Here is an 18,363-nt window from a genome sequence, read left to right on the forward strand (position 1 = left end):
CGTCTCTTGATTTAACAAACAATAGGACATATACATCTGGCCTAATTAAGAATTACCCCCACACAAGTGGCCAAACGCTGTGTCGTCACAGAGCCTTATTAGTGATGAGTTGGCCCTACCATCTGGAAAGATCTTCCAGAAAAATGCTAGAGTTTTCCATTCACTTCCATTATGCTTGGTACTCTACTCAAGCCCATACGAACGTCCAACCTGTTTGTTTTGAGTACCAAGCATGGTAGTGCTAGCTCATCACTAATGTCTATCGTACTGACACCTCATAAGCAAAGATTTCACTCTGGAGATCTCCTCCTGGCCACCTCTGTTCAAGACAAGATGCTCAAGTTTCCTCCTCAGGCCTGGTACAGGCGGAACCTGTCCAGACTCCTGAGGCTCGAGAGCTGGCGGAAGAATCTCGCCACCCTTTCCTTGAACATCTCCCACCACTCTGACTTACTACTACAAAGATCCAGTAAAGGTACCTGGCTCTGAAGAAAATCCTCAAAGGACTGTCTTATCTCCGCTTCTTCCAAGAGAGACGAATTCAGCCTCCAAAAGCCTCTTCCCATCCGGGGGGTCTCTGTAACATTCAGAGAAAACAAAATTAAACAGTGGTCGGAGAACTCCACCTCAACAACAGACACTGCTGAAGAGACTGCTTCCTCCTTTAAATAAAACCTGCCTATTCTGGACCTACAGTTACCTCTAGGTCCAGAATAGACAGGTTTTATTTATGGGAAGAAGTCATCTCTTCAGCAGTGTCTGTTGTTGAGGTGGAGTTCTCCGACCACTGTTTAATTTTGTTTGCTCTGAATTATAGGTGAACCCTTTGTGGCCTGGGGTGTGCCAGGTGTGGCCTCACTCGCTAAACTATTAAAGGTGGTGTCACACACAGCGACAACGACGTCGCTGCTACGTCACAGAAAATCACCGGTCGCTGCTGAATGTCCAGCTTCTTTCTTTGGTCGTCGCTCTCCCGCTGTGAAGCACACATCGCTGTGTGTGACAGCGAGAGCGACAAAATGAAGCGAGCAGGGAGCAGGAGCCGGCGTCTGGCAGCTGCGGTAAGCTGTAACCACGGAAAACATCGGGTAACCAAGGTAAGGCCTTTCCCTGGTTACCCGATATTTACCTTCGTTACCAGCATCCGCTCTCGCTGCCAGTGCCGGCTCCTGCTCTCTGCACATGTAGCTGCAGTACACATCAGGTAATTAACCCGATGTGTACTGTAGCTGAGTGCAGGGAGCCAGCGCTAAGCAGTGTGTGCGGCTCCCTGCACATGTAGTTGCAGTACACATCGGGTAATTAACCCCATGTGTACTGTAGCTAGGAGTGCAGGGAGCCAGCGCTAAGCAGTGTGCGCGGCTCCCTGTACATGTAGCTGCAGTACACATCGGGTAATTAACCCCATGTGTACTGTAGCTAGGAGTGCAGGGAGCCAGCGCTAAGCAGTGTGCGCGGCTTCCTGCTCTCTGCACATGTAGCTGCAGTACACATCGGGTAATTAACCCGATGTGTACTGTAGCTAGGAGTGCAGGGAGCCAGCGCTAAGCAGTGTGCGCGGCTCCCTGCTCTCTGCACATGTAGCACAGCGACGCGTGTCGTTATGATCACTGCTGCGTCTGCTGTGTTTGAAAGCTAAGCAGCGATCATAACAGCGACTTACAAGGTCGCTGTTGCGTCACAGAAAATGGTGAGGTAACAGCGACGTCGCTGTCGCTATGTGTGAACCCAGCTTTAGAGTGACGCTATCATAAGTCGGCATGCCTCTGGCACCTCCTCTATCTTGAGGCCTCGTCAGTGTTGAAGCCCTGTCCAAAGACGACCTGCCGACTCATAGAAAGGTAGGGCTTGATCCTCATAAAGAGACATTTCCGGTCCTGCATGCATTGGGGACCATAGATATTAATGAGCCGGAGCTCCTGTCCCTTCATGAGGACATCTAAGATCAGGCACCTCCCCATTTCTAATTCAATAACCCATCAACATTCTACAGGGGAGGTGATAAGTAGTGTTGAGCGGACCCGGATCTGAAAAATCCGGATCCGCACGGTTCGAGGTTGTTCCGATCCGAGTCCGACCAGTACCCGTGATTCGGGGTGCACGATCCGGATCCGGTTTTTTGTTTTCTCTCTCTCTCTCTCCGGATCCGACTCCCCATTCATTTACATAGCCTCGGATATCGAATCCGGACTTCGGCGGCAACCCGATCCGGATCGGATTTGTCGGACCCGGATTATAGCCGATCCGCTCAACTCTAGTAATAAGGAACGCCACTCCGCTATATGGTTCCTCCACGAGACAAATAGAAGGGCCCAACTCTCTAAACCCGCTTAGCTTTAAACATGGCTGCTAAATTTGGCAGCCTACACTTTTGAAAGAAGAAAATGTTTGCTTTGACCCAACTGAAAAAAATTTAAGGCCGCAAGTCTTGCTGTATTTCACTTTATGCTGTAACACAAACCCCAATGGACTCCAGCGTCAATGGAGTGGGTGCCACCATGATTGGTGATTGACTTAGAAGTCTTCCTTCTTCCCACTCACCTTCTTATCTTCTACCTCATATGAGGAATCCTTGACCCTCTTCACTGACACAGAGGTATACATGTTGACGATTTGTATTTATTTAGACCTAAGACACATAGCCATACAAATTTCATCCTCGTTTCCAGACTCTAATCTAGTCCCTCATCTAAAGGACCTTTCATACCCAGAGGATTGACACTTGGTGCCCACTGTAGGTCCCCTCATCACTGGAAGCTAAACCTCAGCTGCCTCCTCAGAGGTTGAGATGTTTTCAAGGGTTTGGAACCAGTTTAAAAGACTAACTTGAGAGGAGTCTGTTTTACCTTCCTCACGTACCTTGGTCAGGAGAAGATGTTACATCTCCCTTGTTTCTAGTGTCGAGCTTACGCTTGTCCACTAGCATGATCCACGAGAGGAAACTGAGGAAAAGTCTCTTTTCTCCCTGTGAATCCTCCCGATCTCCTCATCCAACTCATCATTCCTCAAGGCCTCAACAGCATCACCGGCTTCTAGGACATCAGCTGCCACAGGAGCCAGAGACTTACTCTGTTTCCTCTTCTGTCTGCACTTACATGGATGCCTCAAGTGTGTAGACATCTTTTTCTTGCTTTTTCTCAAGTTCTCCACCTTTCCAAGTCCCCTACCCAGTGGAATCGGCATCACAGCTTTCTCCCAGCAAGGCCACGACTGCATTAGCGAAGGAACGAGGACAACTGATGAATGGGTGACCTAACTCACCACACAGGTGGCACCTAATCTCCTTACAAGATGGGGCAAGATGGCTGACATCCCCACACAATGCACATTTCTGCACAGCGCAGTTTGCTCTGAAGTGTGTGGAGTTCAGACAGAGCTTCGGTTGTCTCTGGTAGAAGACCAGGATACGATCCCTACCCAGGAGGGCACACGTGGAATGTGGGTGACCTTACCCAAACTCCTCATGATGTTTCTTTGGCAATTCTACTACCTCTCTGTACTGACCAAGCCACATCATGATGTCATAACTGATTACAAGTCATCACGGTCACTTTCTTGACTTTGCGAGACACAAACTGAACGGCAAAGTCTCACCAGTTAGGATCATTCTTTGCCAAATTAAAAAAAAAAAAAAAAAAAAAAAAAAATCGACCAACAGAGCTCAAGCCCCACTGGTTGAGGAAAAGCTGCCATCAAACTCCGGTGTGCCGTAGAGATGGTCCAAGGTATAGAGGTCAGCCATCTTGAAGCCCAACCCCAACCTGAGCAGGAACTCCACAATCTTGAACGTTTGAGGACGAGCATCACTGCCCCTCCACTGAAGATGGACCACATTCCTACGCACACTCCCCGGCCAGGCTGTTACTCTCCGAAGACCATGACTCTCCATCCACGAGTGATCTCAAGATCTTTCTTCAGGAGTGCAATCCTCCGCTGCCAGCCGTGTGCGCAAGATTGAAAGACAACTTGGCCTGACGGCATTGCCTATTTTGCAATTCTATATTGACATATCCTATGCGGAATATATTTTTTTCTAATATATATTATATATATATATATATTATATATATACACACACATATATATATATATATACAGAAAACCACAAAAAGCAGATAAAAAATACTTAATTAAATACATATATATAAGTTTATGGCCGCAGCCAGGTCAGAAAATCAGCTTTATAGGTATCTACAAAACCAAAAATGGTTCATATTCCAACAATTCACTTCAGAAGTTTAAACTTTTTCAAGTAGCGGTGCACGTCTTCTTTAGGGTACGGTCTGAGGGCGACACACGTGGGAATGTTCTCAGGTTGCTCAATCCACATTTTGTGGTCAATATTAGCCTCCTTCAGTGTCTCCGCTAAAGTGGTCAATGTGACCTCATCTGGAACCTGGAAGGTCAAGAATTACCAAAAAAAATTATTATAAAAGTCACTATTATAGCAGTTATATTCTTGTACATAGGGGCAGTATTATAGTAGTTATATTCTTGTACATAGGGGGCAGTATTATAGTAGTTATATTCTTGTACATAGGGGCAGTATTATAGTAGTTATATTCTTGTACATAGGGGCAGTATTATAGTAGTTATATTCTTGTACATAGGAGCAGTATTCTAGTAGTTATATTCTTGTACATAGGGGGCAGTATTATAGTAGTTATATTCTTGTATATAGGAGCAGTATTATAGTAGTTATATTCTTGTACATAGGGGCAGTATTATAGTAGCTATATTCTTGTACATAGGGGCAGTATTATAGCAGTTATATTCTTGTACATAGGGGGCAGTATTATAGTAGTTATATTCTTGTACATAGGGGGCAGTATTATAGTAGTTATATTCTTGTACATAGGGGGCAGTATTATAGTAGTTATATTCTTGTATATAGGGGCAGTATTATATAGTTATATTCTTGTACATAGGGGCAGTATTATAGTAGTTATATTCTTGTACATAGGGGCAGTATTATAGTAGTTATATTCTTGTATATAGGGGTAGTATTATAGTAGTTATATTCTTGTACATAGGGGCAGTATTATAGTAGTTATATTCTTGTATATAGGGGCAGTATTATAGTAGTTATATTCTTGTACATAGGGGCAGTATTATAGTAGTTATATTCTTGTATATAGGGGTAGTATTATAGTAGTTATATTCTTGTACATAGGGGGCAGTATTATAGTAGTTATATTCTTGTATATAGGGGTAGTATTATAGTAGTTATATTCTTGTACATAGGAGCAGTATTATAGTAGTTATATTCTTGTACATAGGGGGCAGCATTATAGTAGTTATATTCTTGTATATAGGGGCAGAATTATAGTAGTTATATTCTTGTACATAGGGGCAGTATTATAGTAGTTATATTCTTGTACATAGGGGCAGTATTATAGTAGTTATATTCTTGTACATAGGGGGCAGTATTATAGTAGTTATATTCTTGTACATAGGGGGCAGTATTATAGTAGTTATATTCTTGTACATAGGGGCAGTCATATTCTTGTACATAGGGGGCAGTATTATAGTAGTTATATTCTTGTACATAGGAGCAGTATTATAGTAGTTATATTCTTGTACATAGGGGGCAGTATTATAGTAGTTATATTCTTGTACATAGGGGGCAGTATTATAGTAGTTATATTCTTGTACATAGGGGCAGTATTATAGTAGTTATAATCTTGTACATAAGGGGCAGTATTATAGTAGTTATATTCTTGTACATAGGGGCAGTATTATAGTAGTTATAATCTTGTACATAGGGGGCAGTATTATAGTAGTTATATTCTTGTACATAGGGGGCAGTATTATAGTAGTTATATTCTTGTACATAGGGGGCAGTATTATAGTAGTTATATTCTTGTGCATAGGGGCAGTATAATGCAGTTCCGGCCTCACCTCTAGCACCACTTTGTGCATGCTGTCCAGCTCCTGCAGATACGCCTGCGTCTGTGGGTGCTGGTAGTGCAGGTGAATGGCAGCTGTTGCAGCATGACAGGCTTGAGCCACCAGAGCTCCGAGCGGCCATCCGAGACCTGCTTGCAAGTCCCTGCGGAGCACCACGTACTGCACCAGCGCTGCCATTCAGCCTCATCCCGGTATCACTATCTTCTGTTCGTTTGTCAAGTTAAATATTGTTAATAAAGTTATTTTATGTCATATAGCCACATGTTAAATTGGAAAGAATGAGGGTCTAATATGATTGGTGAGCTATGAGACGTTTTACCAATCACAGACTCTAGAAATGAGGATAAGAAGGATTTTTATTGGTTGTGCGTTCCACTATTCACCAATCAACGTACGTTTCACTCTCGGTCTGTTTCCTGGCCACTCTTGAGATTCAGACAGACACTAGAGAACAAATGTGCATAAGATGAATGTCCCCTTCTGAACAGCAATTGAAGTATTGTGTAATGCGCTCTGTTGGTCTACAACAACATGGACGTCTAATGATAATTAATGGTCTAATTAGGAGACACAAAGTTATCTCAATGTAACACATGTACATGCTCTATGAACCAGATAAAAGTCGCGTACGCTGACGCTTCAACATATTGGCGGCAGATATGGTCCTACAAAGGTCGGTGTTTGGCAGATTTTGCGTTAGTCGCACTACAGGTCGCAGCATGCCCGTTCAGTATTATTACACACAATCTGTGCGCTGTGCGGCCAGTTACATAAAGAGCAGGAGGACTACAAGCCCCAGCAAGTCCAGTCAGGGGGCTTTTTATTTCTTCCAGTCTCCCTAACAGCAGGGACTACAAGTCTCAGCGAGCTCTCACTGCAGCGCTGCATCACAATGGGCCCGCGATGTACTACAACTCCCAGCAGGGGGCAGACTCCAGCGCTGTGCCGGGGGAGGAAGGGCTCTTTTTTTTCTCTTTATACAAATATTTTTATTTTGTTTTAAATACTTAATTTTTCTTCTTTCTCCAAGAAGCGGAGCTGCTGCGTGCAGTGATCGCCACCTTCTATTCACACCATTTTAGGGCACACACCACACTTTTTTTTTTTGTTTTGCATGAGTTACCGCAACCCAAAAAAACCCCTGACAAGGTGCGCATTTATAATGCTATTTTCATTTATTTTTATTCGTTTTGCAGCTTTTTTTCTATAAGTTCATAATATGGTTTATTTTTTTTATTGACACGACAGAACCAAATATTTTTGTTTCCTTTTTTTTTTGTTTTTTTTGTTTTTTTTTTCAGAAAAGTGATTTAATTACTTTGTTTCTAAAAAATTTTTTTTTTCTTTTCTATTCATTTTTTGCTTTTTTTAATTCCATTTGAATCTGAGGTCGTTTAATCACTCGTACCACAGCCTTCCATGTCCCAGCATAGCAACTGATAGTGAAATGGGTATATATTTCATAATTTGTATTTGAGATATATATGTATATGTATATGTGTGTGTGTGTGTGTGTGTGTGTGTGTGTGTGTATATATATATATATATCACCATTATATTTACGGTACATATTTTATTTGTTCATTATTGTTATAATTACACATCATATAATGTGTGTAATTATGTTAAGATTTTATTTTCATTGATAGATTTTATATATACTTATTTTTCCTATTTTATTTCTTGTTTTCATTATTTTGTTGTTTTTTTTTTCTATTTTTATTTGTTATATGTATAACACACTGTATACACATATTTGTATACATATATGTGTGTAATATTTCACTTTTTTTTTTATTTAACTATTTTGCATATATGTAAGTATTGTTACCGTATTAAGACTTTTATTTCCATTGTTCTATTTTTGTTCTGTGTAATATCTGTTATTTGTATTAGTTGAGACTTTAAATTTTTATATATATATATATATTATATTTCTACTATTATATTTTTTATATTTGTTATTTTCATGATTTTGTTACATTTGTTATATTCAATATTTTGTATATATAATGTTTTAGTTATTTTCATTATTGATCTAAATATTTTTATTTGTAGAATATATTTTTTTATCTTCATTCTATTTTTTTTTTTCTATTTGATATTTTTTGTATCATTTTTATATATAGAAAAATAATTATTATTGCTATATTTTAATGTGATTTTAGTTATTTTGTTCCATTTTTTTTAATTGAATACTTTTGTTAGTCATATTATTATTTTTTATTATTATTATTATTACATTTTCCTTAATCTGGTGTTTTCTATTTAATATTTTTTGTATTAACCTTTATAGGAATAATTATTGCTATTTTAATGTTTTATTTTCATTATTATTCTACTTTTCTTTTTTTAATTTTTTTATATATATATATAATTTTAATATTTGTTTTTTTTCATAGTTTTTGTACTTTTATATCATGAATTTTTCTAATTTTACTATTTTTAATCTCCTCGTAAGGTAACTTCAGGCTTTTTGTTTATTTATTTTTTTTAAAGTTTGTCTTGGTGATAATCAGCGACCATGGAGGAGGAGGAGGTGCAGATGATCTTCAGAGAAGGTGAGATGTTCTTATTTGCTTCTAGACAATGCTACATTATGTCATGTGACCGGAGGATAAAAGACAAAGCAAAATGTGCTGTGAAGTGATGATTTGTGGTCAGTTTTATTATTACAGGGGTTTTCTCCCAAACTTATTTACATACACAAGGTAGGACAGAGTTATCTCAGATCCCGGCCATATTACCAGGGTAGGAGGTAGCTCGGATCCCGGCCATATTATCAGGGTAGGAGGTAGTTCGGATCCCGGCCATATTACCAGGGTAGGAGGTAGCTCGGATCCCGGCCATATTATCAGGGTAGGAGGTAGCTCTGATCCCGGCCATATTACCAGGGTAGGAGGTAGCTCTGATCCCGGCCATATTACCAGGGAAGGAGGTAGCTCTGATCCCGGCCATATTACCAGGGTAGGAGGTAGCTCGGATCCCGGCCATATTACCAGGGTAGGAGGTAGCTCGGATCCCGGCCATATTACCAGGGTAGGAGGTAGTTCTGATCCCGGCCATATTACCAGGGTAGGAGGTAGCTCTGATCCCGGCCATATTACCAGGGTAGGAGGTAGCTCTGATCCCGGCCATATTACCAGGGTAGGACGTAGCTCGGATCCCGGCCATATTACCAGGGTAGGAGGTAGCTCGGATCCCGGCCATATTACCAGGGTAGGAGGTAGTTCTGATCCCGGCCATATTACCAGGGTAGGAGGTAGCTCTGATCCCGGCCATATTACCAGGGTAGGAGGTAGCTCGGATCCCGGCCATATTACCAGGGTAGGAGGTAGCTCGGATCCCGGCCATATTACCAGGGTAGGAGGTAGCTCTGATCCCGGCCACATTACCAGGGTAGGAGGTAGCTCGGATCCCGGCCATATTACCAGGGTAGGAGGTAGCTCGGATCCCGGCCACATTACCAGGGTAGGAGGTAGCTCGGATCCCGGCCATATTACCAGGGTAGGAGGTAGCTCGGATCCCGGCCACATTACCAGGGTAGGAGGTAGCTCGGATCCCGGCCATATTACCAGGGTAGGAGGTAGCTCGGATCCCGGCCATATTACCAGGGTAGGAGGTAGCTCGGATCCCGGCCATATTACCAGGGTAGGAGGTAGCTCTGATCCCGGCCATATTACCAGGGTAGGAGGTAGCTCGGATCCCGGCCATATTACCAGGGTAGGAGGTAGCTCGGATCCCGGCCACATTACCAGGGTAGGAGGTAGCTCTGATCCCGGCCACATTACCAGGGTAGGAGGTAGCTCTGATCCCGGCCATATTACCAGGGTAGGAGGTAGCTCGGATCCCGGCCATATTACCAGGGTAGGAGGTAGCTCGGATCCCGGCCATATTACCAGGGTAGGAGGTAGCTCGGATCCCGGCCATATTACCAGGGTAGGAGGTAGCTCGGATCCCGGCCACATTACCAGGGTAGGAGGTAGCTCGGATCCCGGCCATATTACCAGGGTAGGAGGTAGCTCGGATCCCGGCCATATTACCAGGGTAGGAGGTAGCTCTGATCCCGGCCATATTACCATGGTAGGAGGTAGCTCGGATCCCGGCCATATTAGTGATTCATCATTCGTATCCAGTTATGAAGTGGGATGTTGGGAGTTGTAGTGTGTGCTCGGATTTCCTGACCTGTCTGTCTCCGGTGGGTCAGGCGTCCTGTCGCATCTCTCAGAGCTGGAGACTTTGTCGCACGACTTGTCGGAGAGGCAGGAGCGAAGCCGGCGTCAGGAGGACGTTCTGCAGGAGAAGAGGGGGATCCTCCTGCAGCTGAAGAAGGAGCGAGACGAGCTGCAGGAGAAGGTCAAGCGTCAGAGAGAGGAGGTGAGCGCCGCCTGCTGCCGCCGACACGTGGTGCACATGGGACGCCCGCGCCTAACCCTGACCCCTCCATCTCCCCAGATCCAGGCGATGTCTGCGACACATGAGGGGAGACGCCCGCGGCGGCCGAGGCCCCGGGAAGCCATGCAGGACCTGAGGCTGGAGGAGATGAAGGGCATCATGGAGGCTCTGTGGTTCACAGGTGGGCAGCAGGGGCTTACGGCAAACCCTGACGACCTGCGCAGGTTACTAGCTATAGGATTGCGCTGATGGGAGATTTGGGCTATTGATGTCTGGATATAACTGTGACGAACCCTCAGCTCTGAGCAGTATCCGGTCACCTCACACTTTGTCTTCCCAGGAATCAGTGGGCAGAAGACGGACACTGGGTATTGCTTCTGCCTCAGCACGGCCTATGATGGCCACTACCTGGACTCCTATTACGTGCAGGTGGATAATACGGACACGCCATCGCGCATCGTCCGGCACTCCGTCCCCATCTTCATCCCTCTCGGGAAAATCAGCCAACACCTGGAAGGCAGCACCAAGAAGTTCCTCATCCAACTCTCCAACCATTTGAACGGCTTTGCCGGGAGGAAATTCCAGGCTGATCGGCTGCAGGTATCCTCAGACGCGGTGTTATGGCCTCTGCTTGCTGTCAGGGAATGAGATCGCTCCGTGTATTCTGTGCACCCTGCTTCTTACACCCCTGAGAGGTTTACTATTTGTATCATGGGGCAATGCTGCCACCTGCTGGCCAGATAAGCTATGTCACCTCTCCAGCAACAGATCTCAGAGCCCAGCATTCAACCCACTCCATGCCCTGTACAAGTGGATTATCACCTTGTAACCAGAATCTGGACCCTCCGCTACATGAGCCCCTGATATATAGTGTGCAGTCTCAAATTTCTCTTTTGTAACAGTGACTATTCCAGATCTGTGTGTCTCTCCCAGTAATATAGCCTGGATGTGAGGTCTGTGTGTCTCTCCCAGTAATATAGGCTGGATGTGAGGTCTGTGTGTCTCTCCCAGTAATATAGGCTGGATGTGAGGTCTGTGTGTCTCTCCCAGTAATATAGGCTGGATGTGAGGTCTGTGTGTCTCCCAGTAATATAGGCTGGATGTGAGGTCTGTGTGTCTCTCCCAGTAATATAGGCTGGATGTGAGATCTGTGTGTCTCTCCCAGTAATATAGGCTGGATGTGAGCTCTGTGTGTCTCTCCCAGTAATATAGGCTGGATGTGCGATCTGTGTGTCTCTCCCAGTAATATAGGCTAGATATGAGATCTGTGTGTCTCTCCCAGTAATATAGGCTGGATGTGAGGTCAGTGTGTCTCTCCCAGTAATATAGGCTGGATGTGCGATCTGTGTGTCTCTCCCAGTAATATAGGCTGGATGTGAGGTCTATGTGTCTCTCCCAGTAATATAGGCTGGATGTACGATCTGTGTGTCTCTCCCAGTAATATAGGCTGGATGTGAGGTCTGTGTGTCTCCCAGTAATATAGGTTGGATGTGAGATCTGTGTGTCTCCCAGTAATATAGGTTGGATGTGAGATCTGTGTGTCTCCCAGTAATATAGGCTGGATGTGAGCTCTGTGTCTCTCCCAGTAATATAGGCTGGATGTGAGCTCTGCGTGTCTCCCAGTAATATAGGCTGGATGTGAGGTCTGTGTGTCTCTCCCAGTAATATAGGCTGGATGTGAGGTCTGTGTGTCTCTCCCAGTAATATAGGCTGGATGTGAGATCTGTGTGTCTCTCCCAGTAATATAGGCTGGATGTGAGATCTGTGTGTCTCTCCCAGTAATATAGGCTGGATGTGAGGTCTGTGTGTCTCTCCCAGTAATATAGGCTGGATGTGAGGTCTGTGTGTCTCCCCCAGTAATATAGGCTGGATGTGCGATCTGTGTGTCTCTCCCAGTAATATAGGCTGGATGTGAGGTCTGTGTGTCTCTCCCAGTAATATAGGCTGGATGTACGATCTGTGTGTCTCTCCCAGTAATATAGGCTGGATGTGAGGTCTGTGTGTCTCCCAGTAATATAGGTTGGATGTGAGATCTGTGTGTCTCCCAGTAATATAGGTTGGATGTGAGATCTGTGTGTCTCCCAGTAATATAGGCTGGATGTGAGCTCTGTGTCTCTCCCAGTAATATAGGCTGGATGTGAGCTCTGCGTGTCTCCCAGTAATATAGGCTGGATGTGAGGTCTGTGTGTCTCTCACAGTAATATAGGCTGGATGTGAGGTCTGTGTGTCTCTCCCAGTAATATAGGCTGGATGTGAGATCTGTGTGTCTCTCCCAGTAATATAGGCTGGATGTGAGATCTGTGTGTCTCCCCCAGTAATATAGGCTGGATGTGAGATCTGTGTATCTCTCCAGTAATATAGGCTGGATGTGAGGTCTGTTTGTCTCTCCCAGTAATACAGGCTGGATGTGAGCTCTGTGTCTCTCCTAGTAATACAGGCTGGATGTGAGCTCTGTGTGTCTCTCTTAGTAATATAGACTGGATGTGAGGTCTGTGTGTCTCTCCCAGTAATATAGGCTGGATGTGAGCTGTGTGTGTCTCTCCCAGTAATATAGGCTGGATGTGAGATCTGTGTGTCTCTCCCAGTAATATAGGCTGGATGTGAGCTCTGTGTGTCTCTCCCAGTAATATAGGCTGGATGTGCGATCTGTGTGTCTCTCCCAGTAATATAGGCTAGATATGAGATCTGTGTGTCTCCCAGTAATATAGGCTGGATGTGAGGTCAGTGTGTCTCTCCCAGTAATATAGGCTGGATGTGAGGTCTATGTGTCTCTCCCAGTAATATAGGCTGGATGTACGATCTGTGTGTCTCTCCCAGTAATATAGGCTGGATGTGAGGTCTATGTGTCTCTCCCAGTAATATAGGCTGGATGTGCGATCTGTGTGTCTCTCCCAGTAATATAGGCTGGATGTGAGGTCTGTGTGTCTCCCAGTAATATAGGTTGGATGTGAGGTCTGTGTGTCTCTCCCAGTAATATAGGCTGGATGTGAGATGTGTGTGTCTCTCCCAGTAATATAGGCTGGATGTGAGGTCTGTGTGTCTCCCAGTAATATAGGCTGGATGTGAGATGTGTGTCTCTCCCAGTAATATAGGCTGGATGTGAGCTCTGTGTGTCTCCCAGTAATATAGGTTGGAGTGAGCTCTGTGTGTCTCCCCCAGTAATATAGGCTGGATGTGAGGTCTGTGTGTCTCTCCCAGTAATATAGGCTGGATGTGAGCTCTGTGTGTGTCTCTCCCAGTAATATAGGCTGGATGTGAGGTCTGTGTGTCTCTCCCAGTAATATAGGCTGGATGTGAGCTCTGTGTGTCTCCCAGTAATATAGGTTGGAGTGAGCTCTGTGTGTCTCCCCCAGTAATATAGGCTGGATGTGAGGTCTGTGTGTCTCTCCCAGTAATATAGGCTGGATGTGAGGTCTGTGTGTCTCTCCCAGTAATATAGGCTGGATGTGAGGTCTGTGTGTCTCTCCCAGTAATATAGGCTGGATGTGAGGTCTGTGTGTGTCTCCCAGTAATATAGGCTGGATGTGAGCTGTGTGTGTCTCTCCCAGTAATATAGGCTGGATGTGAGCTCTGTGTGTCTCTCCCAGTAATATAGGCTGGATGTGAGGTCTGTGTGTCTCTCCCAGTAATATAGGCTGGATGTGAGATGTGTGCATCCAGTTTGCTGTTGTCTTCTTTTGTTCATAAATCAGCACAGCTTCTATCCTGCACTTATTTCCCCTTCATATGCTTTCCTTCCTACCTTTTCAGCTTTTTTTTTTTTTTTCTTCACCACCACTAGACACTAATTACTTTCTCCCCTCTCCTCACTGTGGATCTGTGTACAACCCCCTCGCTCTTATTGCAACTTCTTGTAGAGCCGTGGTAGGTCTCAACTATGTGGTCCCTAAATCCTGTGAAGAGGGAGAGCTAAGCGAGGAGCGCTTACAGATTGATATTTTTCCCTGTGCCACTAACCCGGAAAGACTTATGATATGTCACCATCTTGTATATTGCAGGACGTCCTTGGCGCCTACGTCCCGGGCTCTCTGCAGGCGAATTCCCTTCACACTGTCATCTCGTTCAGATACAACGTGGCGGTTGACGGACAGACTTTTTGTTTTTCTGCAAAGCTATCATATGGCGTCATTACGGGCGTGCGTCCGACAGAGGTGCAGGTCACCTGTCCAGGTAAGAGAAAGACCACCACCAAACACCCCTCCCCCCCCTCCCCCCCCCCCCCGCCGCCGTCTTCTCCTGATCTCATTCCCGGGGCTTGAATAATAACATTTGCTTTTTATTGACCTTTCAGAAAACACCGGGCCTGTGCAGGAGGCGGCCTCCTCGCACTCCATGTTGTTTCGCACTACGCCCTTACATAGAGCCGTGGAATCACTGACCACCCCGGAGGACGGCTCGGCTGAGAAGTAGGGGGGAGCAAAAACAAGAAGCGATGTCAGAATATGCAAAAAAGCGTATAAGCAAAACTTCCAGAACTATCCAATATACTTTATATTTTAATTCCGCTCCATTTTCTAGCTCACGACTTGCTGTCTATGCACAGCGACATGGATATTGATTGTCACATCTACTGTCTGGCAGATTTGTCCTGTTTGCGTTGTACAGACATTACCGGAGGATCTCAGAAATGTGTCAGTAACAACTTGAATTGTAGCATTTCATTTCTACAATAAAATATATTCTTTTGCTACGTAGGGATTTTGGGTGAATTTTGTGACATCTCCACAAAAAACAGCAATTCCACTATTGCTATCTGTAGTCACACTTTGTGCACTTTTCCACATTTTTCACATTACACCCACAAACTAAAATGTGTATGTGTGTGTATATATATATGTATGTATGTATGTATGTATGTATGTATGTATGTGTGTCCCTTTATATTTTTGAGTAAAATGTTTGTTCTTTTATTCTATAAACTACTGACGACGTCTCCGAATTTCCAAGCAATAAATTTTGTATTTATTTTCTGAAAATGAGAAACTGTCAAAATAACGAAACAATGCAGGGGCCGCTACTCTGTTTAGATTTGTCAGATCCAAATACTGTCTAGACCAGGGGTCTCACACTCAGCTGGGGGTATGGGCCGCACACAGAAAAAAGAAATCGAGGGGGGCCGCATTCTTTGCAGGACCCAGTTACATTTTTAGTGATTCCACTTATTTTTTTCTATGCACCTTTTGGGCCACTTTTTTTGAACATTTTTTGCTGGTTTATTATGACAAATCTGCACATTTTTGTTTTAGTTAAGTTTATGTATAAAAAAAGCATTTTTAATGGCAAAAAAAATCATGCTTTGATTTGTTTTTTACATTTTATCACCTTCTTGAAATATTGTTTTAAAATTAACAGCATCATATAGTAATCTTAGCCAACATCTTGTAGTAATGTCCCCATCCTGTAGTATGGTGCCCATCCTTGTAGTATTGTACCCAGTAGTATTGTGCCCATCCTTGTAGTATTGTGCCCATCCTTGTAGTATTGTGCCCATCCTTGTAGTATTGTGCCCATCCTTGTAGTATTGTGCCCATCCCTGTAGTATTGTGCCCATCCTTGTAGTATTGTGCCCATCCTTGTAGTATTGTGCCCATCCTTGTAGTATTGTGCCCATCCTTGTAGTATTGTGCCCATCCTTGTAGTATTGTGCTCATCCTTGTAGTATTGTGCTCATCCTTGTAGTATTGTGCTCATCCCTGTAGTATTCTGCCCATCCTTGTAGTATTGTGCCCATCCTTGTAGTATTGTGCCCATCCCTGTAGTATTGTGCCCATCCTTGTAGTATTGTGCCCAGTAGTATTGTGCCCATCCCTGTAGTATTGTGCCCATCCCTGTAGTATTGTGCCCATCCCTGTAGTATTGTGCCCATCCTTGTAGTATTGTGCCCATCCTTGTAGTATTGTGCCCATCCTTGTAGTATTGTGCCCATCCTTGTAGTATTGTGCCCATCCCTGTAGTATTGTGCCCATCCCTGTAGTATTGTGCCCATCCCTGTAGTATTGTGCCCATCCTTGTAGTATTGTGCCCATCCTTGTAGTATTGTGCCCATCCTTGTAGTATTGTGCCCATCCTTGTAGTATTGTGCCCATCCTTGTAGTATTGTGCCCATCCTTGTAGTATTGTGCCCATCCTTGTAGTATTGTGCCCATCCTTGTAGTATTGTGCCCATCCTTGTAGTATTGTGCCCATCCTTGTAGTATTGTGCCCATCCCTGTAGTATTGTGCCCATCCCTGTAGTATTGTGCTCATCCCTGTAGTATTGTGCTCTTCCTTGTAGTATTGTGCTCATCCTTGTAGTATTGTGCTCATCCTTGTAGTATTGTGCTCATCCCTGTAGTATTCTGCCCATCCTTGTAGTATTGTGCCCATCCCTGTAGTATTGTGCCCATCCCTGTAGTATTGTGCCCATCCTTGTAGTATTGTGCCCAGTAGTATTGTGCCCATCCCTGTAGTATTGTGCCCATCCCTGTAGTATTGTGCCCATCCCTGTAGTATTGTGCCCATCCTTGTAGTATTGTGCCCATCCTTGTAGTATTGTGCCCATCCTTGTAGTATTGTGCCCATCCTTGTAGTATTGTGCCCATCCTTGTAGTATTGTGCCCATCCCTGTAGTATTGTGCCCATCCCTGTAGTATTGTGCCCATCCCTGTAGTATTGTGCCCATCCTTGTAGTATTGTGCCCATCCTTGTAGTATTGTGCCCATCCTTGTAGTATTGTGCCCATCCTTGTAGTATTGTGCCCATCCTTGTAGTATTGTGCCCATCCTTGTAGTATTGTGCCCATCCTTGTAGTATTGTGCCCATCCTTGTAGTATTGTGCCCATCCCTGTAGTATTGTGCTCATCCCTGTAGTATTGTGCTCTTCCTTGTAGTATTGTGCTCATCCTTGTAGTATTGTGCTCATCCTTGTAGTATTGTGCTCATCCTTGCAGTATTGTGCCCATCCCTGTAGTATTGTGCCCATCCCTGTAGTATTGTGCCCATCCTTGTAGTATTGTGCCCATCCCTGTAGTATTGTGCCCATCCCTGTAGTATTGTGCTCATCCTTGTAGTATTGTGCTCATCCTTGTAGTATTGTGCTCATCCTTGTAGTATTGTGCTCATCCTTGTAGTATTGTGCTCATCCTTGTAGTATTGTGCCCATCCTTGTAGTATTGTGCTCATCCTTGTAGTATTGTGCCCATCCTTGTAGTATTGTGCCCATCCTTGTAGTATTGTGCCCATCCTTGTAGTATTGTGCCCATCCTTGTAGTATTGTGCCCATCCCTGTAGTATTGTGCCCATCCCTGTAGTATTGTGCCCATCCCTGTAGTATTGTGCCCATCCTTGTAGTATTGTGCCCATCCTTGTAGTATTGTGCCCATCCTTGTAGTATTGTGCCCATCCTTGTAGTATTGTGCCCATCCTTGTAGTATTGTGCCCATCCTTGTAGTATTGTGCCCATCCTTGTAGTATTGTGCCCATCCTTGTAGTATTGTGCCCATCCCTGTAGTATTGTGCTCATCCCTGTAGTATTGTGCTCTTCCTTGTAGTATTGTGCTCATCCTTGTAGTATTGTGCTCATCCTTGTAGTATTGTGCTCATCCTTGCAGTATTGTGCCCATCCCTGTAGTATTGTGCCCATCCCTGTAGTATTGTGCCCATCCTTGTAGTATTGTGCCCATCCCTGTAGTATTGTGCCCATCCCTGTAGTATTGTGCTCATCCTTGTAGTATTGTGCTCATCCTTGTAGTATTGTGCTCATCCTTGTAGTATTGTGCTCATCCTTGTAGTATTGTGCTCATCCTTGTAGTATTGTGCCCATCCTTGTAGTATTGTGCTCATCCTTGTAGTATTGTGCCCATCCTTGTAGTATTGTGCCCATCCCTGTAGTATTGTGCCCATCCCTGTAGTATTGTGCCCATCCTTGTAGTATTGTGCCCATCCTTGTAGTATTGTGCCCATCCTTGTAGTATTGTGCCCATCCTTGTAGTATTGTGCCCATCCTTGTAGTATTGTGCCCATCCTTGTAGTATTGTGCCCATCCTTGTAGTATTGTGCCCATCCTTGTAGTATTGTGCC

At 44.4% G+C, this 18,363-nt stretch overlaps 2 protein-coding genes across 3 annotated transcripts; one reads left to right on the plus strand and one right to left on the minus strand.

Moving 5' to 3' along the window:
- Positions 1 to 4,130: 4,130 nt before the first annotated feature.
- PTRHD1 (peptidyl-tRNA hydrolase domain containing 1) lies at positions 4,131 to 6,129 on the minus strand. The gene is made up of 2 exons (XM_075338846.1): positions 5,902 to 6,129; positions 4,131 to 4,396 (listed from the first exon to the last, which is right to left on the minus strand). Exons 1-2 carry the CDS (start codon positions 6,085 to 6,087, stop codon positions 4,226 to 4,228), a joined length of 357 nt encoding a protein of 118 aa, XP_075194961.1. The 5' UTR covers positions 6,088 to 6,129; the 3' UTR covers positions 4,131 to 4,225.
- A 375-nt stretch (positions 6,130 to 6,504) lies between these two features.
- Positions 6,505 to 14,967, plus strand: CENPO (centromere protein O). Of its 2 annotated transcripts, none has more exons than XM_075338847.1 (7): positions 6,505 to 6,583; positions 8,410 to 8,471; positions 10,118 to 10,287; positions 10,366 to 10,486; positions 10,646 to 10,905; positions 14,304 to 14,475; positions 14,597 to 14,967. In XM_075338847.1, exons 2-7 carry the CDS (start codon positions 8,435 to 8,437, stop codon positions 14,713 to 14,715), a joined length of 879 nt encoding a protein of 292 aa, XP_075194962.1. In that variant the 5' UTR covers positions 6,505 to 6,583; positions 8,410 to 8,434; the 3' UTR covers positions 14,716 to 14,967. The 2 variants fall into 2 exon arrangements, with proteins under 2 accessions (XP_075194962.1, XP_075194964.1); XM_075338849.1 differs by lacking the exon at positions 6,505 to 6,583 and adding an exon at positions 7,339 to 7,361.
- The last annotated feature ends 3,396 nt before the right edge of the window (positions 14,968 to 18,363 follow it).

This window comes from Anomaloglossus baeobatrachus, chromosome 3 (assembly GCF_048569485.1).
Source record: "Anomaloglossus baeobatrachus isolate aAnoBae1 chromosome 3, aAnoBae1.hap1, whole genome shotgun sequence".
NCBI lineage: Eukaryota > Metazoa > Chordata > Amphibia > Anura > Aromobatidae > Anomaloglossus > Anomaloglossus baeobatrachus.